The sequence below is a fragment of the Cherax quadricarinatus genome, chromosome 88 (assembly GCF_038502225.1).
Source record: "Cherax quadricarinatus isolate ZL_2023a chromosome 88, ASM3850222v1, whole genome shotgun sequence".
NCBI lineage: Eukaryota > Metazoa > Arthropoda > Malacostraca > Decapoda > Parastacidae > Cherax > Cherax quadricarinatus.
The window spans coordinates 2,313,882-2,333,659 of record NC_091379.1 but is presented as its reverse complement, the minus strand read 5'-3'; the positions used below and the strand labels follow the sequence as shown (position 1 = coordinate 2,333,659).

At 47.1% G+C, this 19,778-nt stretch overlaps 1 protein-coding gene across 1 annotated transcript in view; it reads left to right on the top strand.

Moving 5' to 3' along the window:
* The first annotated feature begins 7,668 nt into the window (after positions 1–7,668).
* The window catches only part of BEAF-32 (Boundary element-associated factor of 32kD), a 72,346-nt gene continuing 60,236 nt past the window's right edge, over positions 7,669–19,778 (top strand). The window contains exon 1 of the mRNA XM_070103845.1: positions 7,669–11,569. Coding sequence (XP_069959946.1) covers positions 9,101–11,569 — 2,469 coding nt within the window. The 5' untranslated portion in view covers positions 7,669–9,100. The remainder of the gene's footprint in view (positions 11,570–19,778) is intronic.

Sequence of the window (19,778 nt, the reverse complement as noted above, 5' to 3'; positions counted from 1 at the left end):
ACCCATGGTTGCCTTCAAGACCCCTCGCTGCCTTCAAGACCCATGGCTGCCTTCAAGACCCCTGGCTGCCTTCAAGACCCATGGTTGCCTTCAAGACCCCTCGCTGCCTTCAAGACCCCTCGCTGCCTTCAAGACCCATGGCTGCCTTCAAGACCCCTGGCTACCTTCAAGACCCCTGGCTGCCTTCAAGACCCATGGCGGCTTTCAAGACCCCTGGCTACCTTCAAGACCCCTCGCTGCCTTCAAGACCCATGGCTGCCTTCAAGACCCCTGGCTACCTTCAAGACCCCTGGCTGCCTTCAAGACCCCTGGCTGTCTTCTAGACCCCTGGCTGCCTTCAAGACCCCTGGCTGCCTTCAAGACCCCTGGTTGCCTTCAAGACCCCTCGCTGTCTTCAAGACCCCTCGCTGCCTTCAAGACCCATGGCTGCTTTCAAGACCCATGGCTGCCTTCAAGACCCCTGGCTGTCTTCTAGACCCCTGGCTGCCTTCAAGATCCCTGGCTGCCTTCAAGACCCCTGGTTGTCTTCAAGACCCCTGGCTGTCTTCAAGACCCCTGGCTTCCTTCAAGATCCCTTGCTGTCTTCAAGACCCCTGGCTGCCTTCAAGACCCCTGGCTGTCTTCTAGACCCCTGGGTGCCTTCAAAACCGCTGGCTGCCTTCAAGACCCCTAGCTGTCTTCTAGACCCCTGGTTGCCTTCAAGACCCCTGGTTGCCTTCAAGACCCCTGTCTGCCTTCAAGACCCCTGGTTGCCTTCAAGACCCCTGGTTGCCTTCAAGATCCCTGGTTGCCTTCAAGACCCTTGGCTGCCTTCAAGACCACTGGTTGCCTTCAAGACCCCTGGCTGCCTACAAGACCCCTGGCTTCCTTTAAGACCCCTGGCCGTCTTCAAGACCCCTGATTGCCTACAAGTCCCCTGATTGCCTTCAAGACCCCTGGCTTCCTTCAAGACCCCTGGTTGCCTTTAAGACCCCTGGCTGCCTTCAAGACCCCTGGTTGTCTTCAAGACCCCTGGTTACCTTCAAAACCCCTGGTTGCCTTCAAGACCCCTGGCTGCCTTCAAGACCCCTGGTTGCCTTCAAGACCCCTGGCTGCCTTCAAGACCCCTGGCTTCCTTCAAGACCCCTGATTGTCTTCAAGACCCCTGATTGCCTTCAAGGCCCCTGATTGCCTTCATGAGCCCTGGATGCCTTCAAGACCCCTGGCTGCCTTCAAGACCCATGGCTGCCTTCAAGACCCTTGGTTGTCATCAAGACCCCTGGTTGCCTTCAAGACCCCTGGCTGTCTTCAAGACCCCTGGTTGCCTTCAAGACCCCTGGTTGCCTTCAAGACCCCTGGTTGCCTTCAAGACCCCTGGTTGCCTTCAAGACCCCTGGTTGCCTTCAAGACCCCTGGCTGCCTTCAAGACCTCTGGCTGCCTTCGAGACCCCTAGCTGTCTTCAAGACCCCTGATTGCCTTCAAGGCCCCTGATTGCCTTCAAGACCCCTAGCTGCCTTCAAGACCCTTGGTTGTCTTCAAGACCCCTGGTTGCCTTCAAGACCCCTGGCTATCTTCAAGACTCCTGGCTGCCTTCAAGACCCCTGGTTGCCTTCAAGACCCCTGGTTGCCTTCAAGACCCCTGGCTGCTTCAAGACCTCTGGCTGCCTTCAAGACCCCTAGCTGTCTTCAAGACCCCTGGCTGCCTTCAAGACCCCTAGCTGTCTTCAAGACCCCTGATTGCCTTCACGACCCCTAGCTGCCTTCAAGACCCTTGGTTGTCTTCAAGACTCCTGGCTGCCTTCAAGACCCCTGGCTGTCTTCAAGTGGCTGCCTTCAAGACTCCTGGCTGCCTTCAAGACCCCTGGCTGTCTTCAAGACCCCTGGCTGTCTTCAAGACCCCTGGCTGCCTTCATTTCTGTCTTCAGTACTGTATAGTATAAACCTTGGCAACTGATAACAACAAATTGGTTTAGATTGATGTTTGAGTGAACACTAGGATAAACACCAGGACCGAAACGTCTTCTAATAAATGTGTTCTAGTGTTTTGATCACGTGTCTAATTAAAAACCACTGTTTGTCCTCTCCAAGGGGAGCTAGAACCCTCCAAGGGGAACTAGAACCCTCCAAGGGGAACTAGAACCCTTCAAGGGGAACTAGAACCCTCCAAGGGGAACTAGAACCCTCCAAGGGGAAATGGAACCCTCCAAGGGGAACTACAACCCTCCAAGGGGAGCTAGAACCTTCCAAGGGGAACTAGAATCCTACGAGGGGAAGTTAATAATAATAATAATACTAATAATAATAATAATAATAATAATAATAATAGCATAAATTTAGACAGTGGTTTGTGAGGACACATAGATTGTACACACACGTATCAGAGATGTATAACTTCCGTATAATATGTATTCTTCTTCTTCTTCTTCTTCTTCTTCTTCTTCTTCTTCTTCTTCTTCTTCTTATTATTATTATTATTATTATTATTATTATTATTATTATTATTATTATTACTATTATTATTATTATTATTATTATTATTATTATTATTATTATGCTTATCCTTGCAACCACAGACAACGAGAGACAAGTGTAACGTGGAGAGCAGAAGACGTAGACTTTATATCCGAAAAACACACACACACACACACACACACACACACACACACACACACACACACACACACACACACACACACACACACACACACACACACACACATACACACACACACACACACACACACACACACACACACACACACACACACACACACACACACACACACACACACATACACACACACACACACACACATACACACACACACACACACACACACACACACACACACACACACACACACACACACACACACACACACACACACACACACACACACACACACACACACACACACACACACACACACACACACACACACACACACACACACACACACACACACACACACACACACACACACACACACACACACACACACACACACTTCTGGGATCGCGGGAAGCATTCACAGGCACTCAGGACAAGAAAATATTGCAGTTAGAAGATCTGTAATTATTTCTTCCAGGCTTTATTCTAGAAAGTTTGTATTGAGACAACTTTTCGCTCATTGTTAAGCTTCATCACGACTTGTTAGAGCTCTATAATAACGCAGATCGACGCTCTCCTAATAAGCTTGCTTCACGAGTACGTGTAAAGGGATGGTAGTGTTGCTGACCACGTCGAAGATCACATCTCGTGCAGGGATGCTGTGACCACACTCACAGCACTGCTGACCACACCGTGATGTGCCGTTTGTCTAAGGTGATATGTCACAGTGGGTCCTGGAGTGGGATAGGTGGACCCTGGAGTGGTCTAGGTGGGCCCCAGGAGAGGGGGAACAATCCCACCCCACACTCTCCAACACGGCTCTCTCTCTCTCTCTCTCTCTCTCTCTCTCTCCAGTCGAAGCTACGGTGAAAATCGTAACAAAAACCCGGGCGCACTTTGCAGCCTCACACCGCCATTCTAAGGACTACAATATACAATTCATCTTTTGGAAAAGGTCATGTAACTCTACCTCCTTACTTGAGGTGCAGCTGGCTGCTTCTCTTATGTTAGACCTTCTAGTTTGATCTTTCTAGGCTGCTTCTCCTAGGCTGGCTTTCCTAAACTGGTTCCTCCTAGACTGATTCTACTAGGCTGGTTCTGCTAGGCTGGTTTTCCTAGTCTGGTTCTGCTAGGCGGCTGGTTTTCCTAGTCTAGTTCTGCTAGGCTGGTCTTCTTACACTGGACTTCGGGTCTTATGCGAGAGACATATCCACAAGCCCACATTCAGACCTACTAGGCAGACTTCGTGCTGGTTGAAGAACACATGTACACTAAGACCACAAGCTAGTCTCAGTACTGCCATCGTGTGTCTTCACGAGATAGATAGATAGATAGATAGAAATAGAGAGAGAGAGAGAGAGAGAGAGAGAGAGAGAGAGAGAGACTCTTATTACTCAGGATGAATGAGACACTTAGGTATCTTTACTGTGGAAAGGTTTCACCAGCCAGTGGCTTGATCAGTCCAATAGAGAGGAGAGAAAACAGTGTACGATGTGAAGAGGGAGCTTCAGTTAATCAGTTCCTCAGCCTAGGGAGGAAGACACAGACAGAGGTAGGAAAGGAAACACAGGGAGAGAGGCAGGGGAGACAACACAGGGAGGGAGGCACGGTAGACAACACAGGAAGAGAGGCAGGGGAGACAACACAGGAAGAGGCAGGGGAGACAACACAGGGAGTGAGGCAGGGAAGGAAATACAGGGAGAGAGGCAGGGGAGACAACACAGGGAGGGAGGCACGGTAGACAACACAAGAAGAGAGGCAGGGGAGACAACACAGGGAGGGAGGCAGGGTAGACAACACAGGAAGAGAGGCAGGGGAGACAACACAGGGAGAGAGGCAGGGGAGACAACACAGGGAGGGAGGCAGGGTAGACAACACAGGAAGAGAGGCAGGAGAGACAACACAGGGAGAGAGGCAGGGAAGGAAATACAGGGAGAGAGGTAGGGGAGACAACACAGGAAGAGAGACAGGGAAGACAACACAGGGAGAGAGGCAGGGGAGACAACACAGGAAGAGAGGCAGGGAAGACAACACATGAAGAGAGGCAGGGGAGACAACACAGGAAGAGAGGCAGGGAAGACAACACAGGGAGAGAGGCAGGGGAGACACAGGAAGGTACACAGAAATGGATACAGGGAGGAATATACATAGACACAAAAAGGGAGACAGGAGGGGATATACATAGAAGGGAGACAGAAAGGGAGACAGGGACGAAGACAAACAGGGAGGAAAACAAATAGGGAGACACAGAGAGGGAGACAGGGGTAGCTCCAATACCTGAGATCAAGAGCCCATCACCATCAAGATCAATGTTCGTAGCCATGCCCGTCACGAAGTTGTATACCCACAGGGCATACCTTGCCCCGGGTCCAAGGCGTGGGAGCCGCTTACTGGTCTCCTCACGCACAGATACTCAAGTATACCAGGCTCCCAGGTATAGCAGGCTCCCAGGTATACCAGGCATTCCTGATTTCCCAATCTGCCTTAAGTCACGCACGGATTAGAACTCCAGTTACCAGAGTCCTTCTATCCGTGGGGAATCGCTAAACCCGTACGGAGTCATGCATCCCCCTTGGTAACTGGGGATGAGGTAGTTTCAGTTACTTGGATCAGGAGCCCTTCACCAGAAACAAGGCACCTCCTCGAAGAATACTTCGATCCCTTATAAAGGGGACTTAAATAAACTGTGTGTATATATACAAAGATATACACCTCTCGTTGTATATTTTCCAAGGGAAGACATCTCTAGTTCATGGATCAAAAGCCTATTCCTTTGGTAACATTGATAATGGGTTAGACGAATATTACCGAGGGACTGACCACCTCAAACACTTTTTCTCCAAGGTTGATGGACTGATTACATCATACTGTGAATGTGACCTGACCTAACTAGGTTAGAGCATTGGCTTAATCCGGTGGGAGACTTGGACCTGCCTTATATGGGCCAGTAGGCCTGCTGCAGTGTTCCTCCAGTGTAACTCCAGCTCTGGAAGGAAGCAGTTGAAGCTGCCGTATTTACCGTGCTGATAGTGGAATGCCTGAATGCTTGTTGAGGTCTCCCAGTTCAGATTGTCACATTCCATTACACATATCGTCCTGTGTGACGGAATACGAAAGGGAAACATAGCTGGCTTTTGTTCCCACAGTGTACTTACCATATAGAATAGCATACCTGCACACTGCGGGTGTTCCCACAGTGTAACTATTACACAGAACAGGGTAGTAGCGCACTGCATGAGTTCCCACAGTGTACCTATCATACAGAATAGGGTAGCAGCATACTATGGGTGTTCCCACAGTGTACCTGTCATACAGAATAGGGTAGCAGCACACTACGGGTGTTCCCACAGTGTACTTATAATACAGAATAGGGTAGCAGCACACTACGGGTGTTCCCACAGTGTACCTATCATACAGAATATGGTAGCAGTACACTACGGGTGTTTCCACAGTGTACCTATCATACAGAAGAGGGTAGCAGCACACTACGGGTCTTCCCACAGTGTACCTATCATACAGAATAGGGTAGCCACATACTGCGGGTGTTCGTAATTTTGTGGGAAAAAAAAAGAGGGACCGCCGCGTTGATGTCCTCAGGTAGGGCAGGTAGTGGACCGGTCGGTCCGGCTGCCGTGGTATTTGGCCTCAATTGGTACTTTGGTGAAGGCGGTACAGCAGCTTTCCTGCGGGTCACATCCGTGCACCGCCTCCTGCAACTAAGCATGCAAGGGGCTGGGCCCGTCAGGCCTCAGGCTCGTTTTTTGTCACGTTGCAAATGGCAGATTCAAGCTAGGGGCCGTAGGAGGTCCACCTGACTCTCCCCGCGATCTTGATTTGACCAATTTCACCGCGACTTTGAGTTATCTTCGGCGAGCAATATTGAGGAGGCAGTAATAGCATAGTAAAGTATTGTGGTGTGCAGGAAGATAACAGGCTAGGGTGCATGAGGCATGGTATTTGGTGGCGACCAGCCGCTCCTCTGGGTTGGGACGGGGGGTTCAATGCCGACAAACACCTGCCTCTCCCGGAATATACCCCCACCACCACCATCTATTGTCTCCCTCGTGTGCCATACTCTACCGAAACACCCACAGAGCTTCCATACGTTGCCATCCAACGCCAGGTTTCACCTAGGAGTGAAAAGAAACACAGGTGCAAGACTGGGATATGGCAACTGTGGGCAGCATGTCACGCACTCTCTCAAATTCCTGGGCGTTGCGTAGCTCTCATGTAAGGCTCAATTTCGGTTCGTCTTACCCAGCTGACCACCTCAACATCTGCTCCACCTCCCCTCACCTGTGGCTTAACTTCCTCTGGTTCAACGTTGAAACGCCAACATTCACGTTCATGCGTTCTTAGAAAAATATCTTCAAGGAATTAAATTGTGAATGGATTTGCGTTTATGAATGGAGAAGCAACGCGGACAGCATTATTGATATATACATGCTGAAGCGCTAAACCCTTAGCTAGGGCTTATACAATCAGGTTTAATCCGAGGAAAAATGCGGTAAATGCCTTAAATCACGAGCCCCTCACCAGAATCAAGGTACCCAAAAATATTTTGTGAAGATAGGCCTTTTTTTCAAGTAATCTAAGATAGGCTTGATTGTAATAATTGAAGACAAGTAATATAAATCTAATTATAATTATACAAATTTGTATAATAGAGTCACAGGCCATGTAAAGATTACTTATTTTAATTTTAAGATAGCCCAGGGTTTTGTCTACGTCGTAATAAGATAAAAAAAATGCGAACAATAGGTTACATAGGCTGAGGAGGCCTAGATTTTAATATTATTGTAATAAAAAAGAAGCGCTAAACCACAAGGGCTCTAGGTTTTAATAGCCGAGGGACTGATTAAATCCTCTCTTAGCCTTCCATTTTATCCTAGTATTGTACTGATAAGGTCGAAATGTCTACCAGATAATGATACCCGTGTCTAATTCATCTCGTGAATTGGGATGCTGTCAGTTAATCCAGGGAAATATGTGACGAAGAGGAAGATGGAGATGTGATGGAAAGAGGGAGCTGAGGAAGATGATGTCTGTGGAGGTGGGAGAGGTTGATGATGAAGAGGTAGGTAGTTGTGGAGGCTTGCGGAGTCTTCCTGACTGGCTGGTCCGCTCCTAATTAGTAGTGGAGGCATGACCACTGCCTGCCGCCGCCCAGCCCAGCCTGGCGTCGTCTCACTGAGGGAGGAGTCTCCACCATCAGTGCCCCCCCATCACTCCACCATCAGGGCCCCCTCCAACACCACTAGGGCCCCCACCATCACCACTACTCCACCATCAGGGCCCCCTAAACTACTCCACTAGGCTTCAACCACATCACCTCTTGTTCCCCTACTCCCACAGCAACACCCCACATTCCCACCACAGCAACACCACCCAATTCCCACCACAGAGCTCCCCACCCCTCCACCAACCCCGGCAACCACCACAACCCAACGCACTTCGCTCACTGCTAGCTACGTCAAGCTGGGTGTTGTCTCTCCTTGCTGTGCGCCATCACTACGCGCTGCCGCCTGCTCTCTTATTTCTCCCCTGCTGGCACGCTAATGCCTCGAACGAGGCAGTATTGTGTGTGTAGGTGTGGTGGAGTGGTGGACGGAGGAGAACAGAACATGGCGAAGCTCAGTGGTTGTCTGGCTGGCCTGGGGCTGGTCTGACCACCACCACCACTGCTGTTTATGGGCCTGCATATCTCCGCCATTTATGTAACTCGTCTTAGCGGGGTCCACGTAAGCCTGTATACAACGACCTCCTCGTCCAAGAGAGATGTGAATAGTGGCGAACCAGTGTCGTGGAGTGAATGTCTGAGGTGTTACTCGAGGAATTCCGGGTTATTGAGCGTGGAGGAGCGTCAAGTGTGGAAGATATCAGGAGATTAGGTACTGTCGAGGTCCCAACTACGCCTGCACACACACACATACACACGCACACATCAGCTGGCGCTACAGACGCGGCGAGTTTTGGCGACAGTGGTGGTTCCCCTGGTGTCGTCTCGTCCCTAAACGCAGTATGTCGTGAGTGGAGGGGTATGAGGAGGGGGCAGGGGCAGGGGAGGGGGCAGGGGGAGGGCGTGAAGAGCCGTGAGGAGAGAGGAGAGGTGATCCCGTCACGTGGGGCCGAGTATTGACTCACTCCGCCGTGACGAATCAACATCCAGCGGCTCCTGGGCCAAAGTGCGTTCTAGCCAGCGCGCCTCTACCCTCACACCGACTTGTTTTTATGGGTTTTCAAGAAGTACCAGTGTATGTGTGTTTCCCCATTTCTCCGACACCGTGTGCAGTGTTTCATTTGATTACACCCGTTAATCACAAATGTACGACTGGTTCTTCTGAGAAATGGGATTGATTTGCGAGGTGGTGGTGCACCGCTAGAACGAGCTGTTATAAATTTCCTGTCACGTTCGTAGTGGCGTGTGTGAGCGTGACATAGTCTACAGTACACTCACGCACGCGCACCTACTCCGGCCAGTTGTGTGCTTGGCGTGGGCCAGTGCGAATATGACAGAGGTCGTGGACAAGACGCTTATCGAAAGGTTGATATTAGAGCATTCTGATCGCTTAGAACTGGAGATTAATCAGAAGGCGCGCGCTGATGCTTGGAAATTCTATTATCGTGTGCGAGTCGATCATGTGATTCGACCTTTCGCCGTGTGTAAGGTATGTTATCGAGTGTTACATTGCGACTCAAGGAGTGGGACAGCCAGCCTGCTACGCCATCCATGTAACCCACTGTCAGAGAGATCCCCGGTAAATCGTGCCGTCAAGTTATCGGCCAAACTTAACCTGCCGGCGGACACCACCGCCGCTCTCAAGAACGACGTCAAAAACGATAATTTTATAGATGACAGTGTCGTCAAGGAGGAGGTGGTTATTAAGAGCGAGGTGGCGTCTTATAGTGATGGAGGGAGTGCCAGAGCTTCGCCAGTGTCCCTCACTACTACTGCCCGAGCGTCACCCACCAGCACGGGCTCGCCGCCCACTGCCGCCCAGCCTACCACCACCTCCGCCGCCTCCGTCGGGAGTCGGAAACGGAAGGCCGGCGCCCCGCCACCGTCGTTCCCGATTGACTTGAGGTTCCTGCAGATCCCACAGCTGGTAGCTGCGGCTGCGGCACACCCACTCACAGCTCTCAACCTTGCTAACGCAACCGGGCTCTTCGCTGACCCGCAGCGTCTGCAGCAGCTACAACAGCAGCTGCACCATTCACACCTCGAACACCTGCACCGGCAGCAGCAACAGCATCAGCAACAGCGGGAACGAGAGGAGGAGGCTAAACGTGCGCGTGTGGATATAGTGGTGCAGGAGGCAAGGGCGCGCAGCCCAGCCAGTCCTGGCGAAGCCTGTAGCAGCTCCTGGGGCCGCGTCAGGGTGAAAAAAGAACGCGCGGATACCAGCGACACCGTGCCGGAGGACCTGAGAGGTTCCGTCTCCCCCAGCAGGTATGGCGGACGCCTGCGTGAAGAGGGAGGGGAGGAGGGGGCCGGGCTCAGTAAAGACATTGTCCAGCAACTGGTCAGTAGCGGATCCTCCCGCATTACACTCTCAGAGAAGGATGCTGCAGGCTCTCACTACATCTCTGACGTGTGGTGCAGGTTTTCCGTGGTGTGTGTGGACGGCGTGGTGCGGCCCTTTGCAGCATGCAAGCATTGCCACAAGGTGGTCACCTACACCAAGTACAGCGGCACGGGAGGCTTGCTGCGACACCGTTGCTCAGCTACTGACCTCAACTCCAGACATCCTGACGATGTTGTGCCTCCCACGGAAGGGGACCCGAGATTGGGTGACTCTCCGCCGCCCACAGTGCGCGCCCACTCCCCAGCTCCCGCCCACGCCGCCCAGCCTCACTCGCCTCAAGGATCACCGCTCAGCCTAACACTCAAGATCGAAACCGATGGACCACGATCTCTGTCAGATGAAATCCCGCTGGCGCCTACCGCCGCCATGGCAGGGGTGGCGCGCGCACTGCTCAGGTATATGTGTCAAGACCTGGTCGCCGCCTCCGCCCTCGACTCTTCAGCATTTCAAAGGTTAGTGTGGACAGTCTTAAATCTTGGAGCAGCGCATGGCACTTTTCGAGAAGAGGAACCCTTGCCCTCCGCCAGGCAGTTACTTAACACCTTCCTCAGTCCCATGGCGGGTGACTCCCGCTCCATAATCGCCAGGGCAGTGCTTGACCAGCCCAACTTGTGCCTCTCACTACACCAGGACCGAGATCTTCAACTCCTGACAGGTGCCATACATTTTATCACGCCAAAATTCGAACTCCGCAGCTATGCCCTAGGCGCACATCGTATGGGCGAGCAAGAAACGGAGGAGGAATCAGTAACGGCGCTCCTGGCTAACTTCTTCAGCGACGTGTTGGTGCCAGCAGCTATGAGGGACAAACATGTCACCGTTGTCAGTGACCAAGGAAGCCCAGCGGAGCCAGGTGTTGTAGGAGTGAGGTGTGTGTGGCACGCTACAGAGGCCGTGCTGGAAGCCTTGATGAATGAGCCATCTTATAGACAGATCTGTGACGATGTTGCGGCTGTTCTGTCCTTTCTGGCTGATTCTGGGGTGGCCAGCGTGACGGGATGTGGCCTGAAACCTCACGAGGTTCGGAGATGGGACGCCCTTCTTCACGCTCTCAATTTCATTACTGCCCATCATGATGAGCTCTGTGTAGTGATGGCTGGCTGTGAGGGCGGCAGCTCCTTGCTGGGGGAACGCCAAGCCTACCAGGAGGTGGCTGAACTCCTGACGGGTGTAAGGCGATGTCTGCTGACGGTACGGGATCCCCTGCGGCCTACACTCAACCAAGCAGTGCTGTGTCGGGCCAAACTGCTGCAGCTATGTGCTTCGCCAGCCAACTCACCGCCACTGAAGCAGCTGAAGGAGCACCTGGCCAGCAGCTTGACAGAAGCTCTAGCGCTCACGCCTCTCCACCACGTCGCCAGCTTCCTGGACCCAAGATGCAAGTCTCTCAAGGTAAGTTACAACTAATTCACAAATAACCCGCACTTGAGAGTGGAACCTTATGATGAAGATTTCGGTTTATTCTGGAACATTATCAGGTAACAGCTGATAAAATAATGGGAAGCGCTAAACCCTTAGGTGTCACTTAAAGCCTAGATAATATACAAACACTTGCTAGGCTGCTTCTAATTAATTTTTTTAAAGGTACTTTTATGCTGGTGAAGAGCTCTTAATCCAAGTAATTGAAGTTACTACCTCCCCATCCTCGGATCAAACCCGATTATCCCCTTATTACCCAGGCACTGTACAACCCCTTCGGGTTTAGCGCTTCAACATGACTAAACTCTCGTTCTTCAGTACCTTCTTGTCTCGGGCGGCAACAATTAGGCTATTATGCAACGGTAAATAAAAGTATTGAAAAAGAGAAGTTCCCCCTTTGAAGTTGTGACTATACATTCTGAATAGTTGGTTTAGAAAGACACGTAAGCAAACACTATAACATATTTATTAGAAAACTTTTCGGTCCTGGGACCTTGATCACTTCTAACATACAGGACCTGCCTCGCATGGGCCAGTAGGCCTTCTACAGTGTTCCTCCATTCTTATGTTCTTATGACATTCCTCAGGTCACGTGCGTCACATCTCACTCTCCGCCTATATATATAATGTCTTTCTACCTCTGTATGTTAGAAGTGATCAAGGTCCCAGGACCGAAACGTTTTCTAATAAATATGTTATAGTGTTTGCTTACGTGTCTTTCTAAACCAACTTGTCGGTATTTATTACCAAGGTTTATACCATCACTATGTTTACACTATATATACCTTACCATACCTTTGGTGTACCTTTGAAGTGTTTCGAGAGTTTATCTACTGAAGAATTGAGACACTTATGCAACACATGGGAATCTTTATTGAAGAAACGTTTCGCCACACAGTGGCTTCATCAGTCCAATACAAAGTAGAAATGGGTAAGGAGAGTAGAAGTTTGAGGTAATCAGTCCCTCTCCTTACCCATTTCTACTTTGTATTGGACTGATGAAGCCACTGTGTGGCGAAACGTTTCTTCAATAAAGATTCCCATGTGTTGCATAAGTGTCTCAATTCTTCAATGTTCAATTTGTCGGTTTTCTAATCCATTCATCACAGTTTATCTACTCTCGGAGCCCGGCCATGGACCAGGCTCGTCTGGTGCTTGCCTGGTCAACCAGGCTGTACGCTTGAGAGTTTTCATTAATCATTATTTTAGGTAAGACACATATGCAACAGTTAGGTATCTTTATTTTGAAAAATAAAGATACCTAACTGTTGCATATGTGTCTTACCTAACAATCTGTCGGTATTTTATACCATTTTAATGTTCATTATTTTAGGGATTAAAATATTCTCGACAAGTGGTGAACAGGTAACATGCAGTCTTCCCAGAATGATCAAATATGTTAGTGGCTTTCTTTGTGCCTAACTACGTTATTACATATAAACTACAGTTTGTATACCACAAAGAAATCAAAATTTTGAGTTTAGTGACCGTGGAAATATAAACACATATGCAGTATAATGTGATCCTTTATCGACTACGTTTCGCCCACACAGTGGGCTTTTTCAAGTCACAAACAGTTTTCAAGTCAAAGGACACAAGTGCAACTAATGTGACATTTATTGTGGCAACGTTTCGCTCTCCAGGAGCTTTATCAAGCCATTACCTTGATAAAGAACATAACATAAGAACATAAGAAAGGAGGAACACTGCAGCAGGCCTGTTGGCCCCACACGTGGCTTGATAAAGCTCCTGGAGAGCGAAACGTTGCCACAATAAATGTCACATTAGTTGCACTTGTGTCCTTTTACTTTACATATTGTCGGTAATTCTACCAACTTTATTACAGTTTTCAAGTCACAAACAGTTCTGTTTGTGACTTGAAAAAGCCCACTGTGTGGGCGAAACGTAGTCAATAAAGGATCACATTATACTGCATATGTGTTTATATTTCCATTGTGTCGGTATTTTATACCATTTATTTCCATCCAGTTTAGTGACCCCTCGTATAGCCTATAGGTAGGCAGCCCATAATGACGCGTTGTAATAATGTGATATACTGTGGCACATTTCGCTCACCAGCCTTACTGACCCTCATGCAGTGAGGGTCAGTCGATAGGCCAACCTATTTTAAATCTATGAGAGCACTTTTTTAAGGCTTACAGTAGACTGGTTAGGCTTGTAAGTAATAGCTTTCTGTCCAGTAGAGGTGTCAGGCATCAGGAAAAATATTAACAAGCAGCAACAGTCTAGTTGAACAGATATTCAACGGGGAAGGCGGCCTTTCAAGTGGTAGAGAAAATAATAATAATAATAATAATAATAATAATAATAATAATAATATAGATATAAATCCAGGCAATGTTGAGAAATCTTATTATATCGCTTCAAAGTTCTGTTAAGTGGGATTTCTAAGTTCCGCATTAATTTTTTTTGATACGATCCACACGGGTTTGGTGCATTCTTCACCTCGGTATTAAAACATAAGAACATAAGAAAGGAGGAACACTGCAGCAGGCCTGTTGGCCCATACTAGGCAGGTCCTTTACAATTCATCCCACTAACAAACATTTGACCAACCCAATTTTAAAAGCTAAGATACGGCTGTTTTAATTGCTGGTTTGTGATTGTGATATTTGTTAACCCCGGAGGATAGTTAGATCAAAGGTAAATTAACCACGGAGCACTGATAACCCAGGATACGGCGAGAAACTAAGGCGTGATGTGGGTCTTGGCTTAGCCCCCAGGATGCCACCCATAACAGTGGACTTCAAGATATATAGTGGTTTCGGATTTGCAATATTATACGACGTTTCACTCAGAATGGGAAATTTATTGAACGTTGGTAAAACGCGGTAATATAATAATAAATCCCTGTTAAAAATAGCTTTAATAACTTCCACACGTGAGTTTAGATCAGGATCTCCCAGGTAATATTGATTTGTAGATGAATGGTTCAGAGAACCGACATGTTGATAAATTAGACACATGTGCAACTCTTGGGTATCTTTATTGAGGAAACGTTTCGCCACACAGTGGCTTCATCAGTCCATACAAAGGAGAATCTTGAAGAACAGGAGGAGAATGAGGTAATCAGTCCCTCAACCTTGAGTCGATGTGGTCAAGATTGATGGACTGACCACATCGACTCAAGGTTGAGGGACTGATTACCTCATTCTCCTCCTGTTCTTCAAGATTCTCCTTTGTATGGACTGATGAAGCCACTGTGTGGCGAAACGTTTCCTCAATAAAGATACCCAAGAGTTGCACATGTGTCTAATTTATCAATATTGATTTACTGCTGGAGGACGAAACAGTAGGTGTGGGAAGATTTACCCATAGGCTAGGAAAGACGTCATGCAACAGGAAGTACTGAATATCAAAATGGAAGTACTGTGTTAGCAATAGAGTTGTAGATTAGTGGAACAAACTTGCAAATAGTGTTATTGAAGCTATAACCATGGATAGCTTGACTCACGAAATCGTAATGACACGATTGGTGTGAGTTGGACCTGATTAGTTTGTGCTAATAGGTCAGTTGCCGTGTTCCTCCCTTAAGTGAATGTGACTTGACCTGACTAGGTTGGGGCATTGGCTTAAGCTGGTAGGAGACTTGGACCTGCCTCGTATGGGCCAGTAGGCCTGCTGCAGTGTTCCGTATGTTCTTATGATTGCAAACATAAGGAAGCATTTGTGGTCACAGTGGTGGCCTATGCTAACCTTCCTATGATGTAGAAATATACCTAGTTGGATGAACCTTATTGTAGCTAGCTGGCTCAGTGGCTGACGCGACGGTCTGGAGTTTTGAGACCGACCGCGGGTTCTAACCCCACCCGTGGTGGGGTTAGAAGGAGAGATGGAAGGTATTCAGGCTCAATTTAGGGAACCGGAGCACAGATCCAATTTCCAGGAAGTCACTGATTTCGTTCCGTACCAGTGTGAAATAGAAACCCAAATGTCCATTATGTTGCATTATGTCCATTAGTTGCACTTGTGTCCTTTTACTTTACAAATAGAAACCCCTATAATGCTACGCTGCTCCGGTAAAATTTCTGGCATTTTGTGATGAATGGTTTGTAAAACCGACAAGTTGAAGATTGAGACACTTATGCAGCATATGGGAATCTTTATTCAGGAAACGTTTCGCCACACAGTGGCTTCATCAGTCCAATACAAAGAGGAAGGCGTAAGGAGAGGAGGAGTTTGTGAGGTCAACATGTAAGATGGCAGGTCAATCTTTCAAACTTTTTCTGTTTGTTTCTAAATAGATCTCATCCCTCTTAATGTTTCTTCAGTTTAGGAAGCCTATAGACATTGATGCCGGGAACCATTAACATTCAAGAACTTTTATCCTCGGTACCATACCACGGGTGGGGTTAGAACCCGCGGTCAGAGTCTCAAAACTTCAGACCGTCGGGTTAGCCACTGGACCAGCTAGCTACAATAAGATTCATCCAACTAGGTTTATTTCTACACCATAGGAAGGTTAGCATAGGCCACCACTTTGACCACAAATGCAAGTTTTTATAGACGAATGTCCAGCTAGCGTGGCCGTGACGAACTCTAGCTCAAGTCCCCTCAAAGCCGTGTAATTACGATTTCCTGAGTCATGTTAATTCTGCGACCTCGGAGTAGTCATAAAAGTGGGGGTATCTTATCTACTAACCACTCAGTTGAATCTCCTGATGTGAGTCTCATTCATATGAGACTAATATAATGGAGGAACACTGCGGCAGGCCTACTGGTTCATACTAGGCCAGTCTTTCTCAAATTTAACCAGTCCCACCCATTAGTCTTGTGTGTTGTGTATGAATGGTATGAAAGTTAAGACACATGTGCAACATCTGGATATCTTTATTGTAGACGTTTCGCCATCCAGTGGCTTTATCAATACAGATTCTAGGACATAATAGGAAGACAGTAGAACTATATACAAAAGATGAGGTAATCACCACGATGCTGTGAACACTAACTCCAAGGCCGAGGGACTGATTACCTCATCTTTTGTATATAGTTCTACTGTCTTCCTATTATGTCCTAGAATCTGTATTGATAAAGCCACTGGATGGCGAAACGTCTACAATAAAGATATCCAGATGTTGCACATGTGTCTTAACTTTCATATTGTCGGTATTTTATACCTTTCTTGCACATGAATGGTCTACAATACCGACAAGATGAAAATTAGACACACGCAACATCTGGGTATCTTTAATGTAGACGTTTCGCCGTTCACTGGCTAGAATTTGTATTGATAAAGCCACTGGATGGCGAAACATTAAAGATACCCAGATGTTGAACATTAAAATGGTATAAAATACCGACGTCTCACCTCTTGGCGCTATAAAAAGCTCCATCCTGTCACTTCATCTCCATATTGTTTCATACTATGGAACAATGCTCTTCTCCAGACTGAGGGACTGACCACCTCAAACTTTAAGGGTGATGGACTGATTACATCGTCTTCAAGTATCTTCTGCTTCTATCAACTTTTCTGTACTTGACTGAAGAAGCCTACTGTGTAGGCGAAACGTTTCATAATAAAGATACCTAACTGTTGCATATGTGTCTTACCTAACATACCCAGATGTTGCTTATGTGTCTAATTCTCTTCAGTCATGTGTGTGCTGCTTAGTTAATGGTCTTGTTAGAAATCAGTTAACCTGTGTATACACACACATTCCTATACGCACTGCAAAATTCACATTTACCGGTGTATGTTCAGTTACATTTGTAAATAAATGGTTCAGTGAATCTACAGGTTGATAAATTAGACACGTGTAATACCTGGGTATCTTAATAAATTAGACAGGTGTAATACCTGGGTATCTTTATTGAGGATGCGCCCCAGATACCCAAGTGTTGCATGTGTCTAATTTACAGATCCACTTGTCTACGTATGACTGCTGGAAATAAATGGTATAAAATACCGACATAAATGGAAATATAAACACATATGGAGTATAATGTGATCCTTTATTGACTACGTTTCGCCCACACAGTGAGCTTTTTCAAGTCACCAACAGATCTGTTTGTGACTTGAAAAAGCCCACTGTGTGGGCGAAACGTAGTCAATAAATGATCACATTATACTGCATATGTGTTTATATTTCCATTATGACTGCTGTTAAATGCCAACTTCTTGATGTATATACATTGCTTCTCAGAACGACACATAATTTATATAGTCACGTTTGCTTGGGTTTGCTAAACTGTCGTGGATAGCATTACATAGTGGTCAGTACCTAAGCTTGCCCCTGTGAAGCTTCTCTAAAAATCTATAAAAAGTCAAATATATGACCCAGTTTTAAGTGTGTTAACTGATATCCAAGAGCTATTATTATTATTATTATTATTATTATTATTATTATTATTATTATTATTATTATTATAATCAAGGGGAAACTAAATCCGTAGGATTGTACAGCGCCTGTGGGGGAGGGGAATGTGGAAGGTATTCAGGCTTAATTCAGGGAACTGAAGCACAGATCCAATTCCCTGGATCAAGAGCCCCTCACCAGCATCACGGAACCTTCGTTGAGGGGAGTGTGTAAAGTGAGAATATTATTGTGTGAATATTGCATGCCGACAGTGTGGTGATGCCGTCAGGAGGCGGAATAAGACACTTGTATACAGTTCAGGGCATTTATTGGAGGAAACGTGTAGCCATGAGTAGCTTCCTCAGTCCTAATAACGGAGATGGAGAGACAGACGCAGAAAAAAACAAACATACAATGAGTGGGGCTAGAACCCGCGATCCGAGTCACAAAACTCCAGACCGTCGCAGTAAAATGCGATCTTTAGTTGAAGAATTGAAACACTTATGCAACACATGGGAATCTTTATTGAAGAAACGTTTCGCCACACAGTGGCTTCATCAGTCCAGTACAAAGTAGAAATGGGTAAGGAGAGTAGAAGTTTTGAGGTAATCAGTCCCTCAACCTGGAATCGATGTGTTCAGTCCATCACTCTTGTAGGAAGTGCAGCACAGGGCCAGAGAGGTGGCTTAATACTGCGGTGAGCTGAGTCCAAGCAGAAGGAGGCGGGATCACAGTGGGACCTGCCACTAGTGTAAGTAGGTCGACGTCCAAAGGTTGGGCAAGCGTTGAAGTCTTTAGTTGATAACATTTCGCCCAAATAGTGGGTGAAATAAACCATACCACGGGCGGGATTGAACCCGCGGTCCGAGTCTCAAAACTCCAGAACTTGCATTTGTGGTCACAGTAGTGCCTATGCTGACCTTCCTGTGGTGTAGAAATATACCTAGTTGGAAGAATCTTATTGTGGCTAGCTGGTCCAGTGGCTAACGCGACGGTCTGGAGTTTTGAGACTTTATGACCGCGGGTTCAATTCCGCCCGTGGTATGGTTTGTTTGCAATCGTGTCATTACGATTTCGTGAGTCATGCGGGGTTACTAGCCCCTTGCTCCAGGCATTTTAGTCGCCTCTTACAACACGCATGGCTTACAGAGGAAGAATTCTGCTCCACTTCTCCATGGAGACAAGAGGAAATAAACAAGAACAAGAACTAGAAAGAAAATAGAAGAAAACCCAGAGGGGTGTGTATATATATGCTTGTACATGTGTAGTGTGACCTAAGTGTAAGTAGAAGTAGCAAGACGTACCTGAAATCTTGCATGTTTATGAGACAGAAAAAAGACACCAGCAATCCTACCATCATGTAAAACAATTACAGGTTTTCATTGTACACTCACTTGGCAGGACGGTAGTACCTCCCTGGGTGGTTGCTGTTTACCAACCTACTACCTATAGAAATATATATATATATATATATATATATATATATATATATATATATATATATATATGTATATATATATATAATCACCAAATAATTGAAGTGTAATGGCCGCTAGTACCAACAGTTTGGTTTAACAAGGTAGTGACCATTGTCTCTTATCCAAGATTTCTGTTCTTTTCCCAGTATACATTTTGTCACATGACCCACATGGAATATTCACATATACATGGAGAAGTATATGTCTCAGTGTATGGCAATTGAGAGTTCACTTTAATGCCTATTTTATGTTAGGTAAGACACATATGCAACAGTTAGGTATCTTTATTTTGAAACGTTTCGCCTACACAGTAGGCTACTTCAGTCGAGATACCTAACTGTTGCATATGTGTCTTACCTAACAATCTGTCGGTATTTTATACCATTT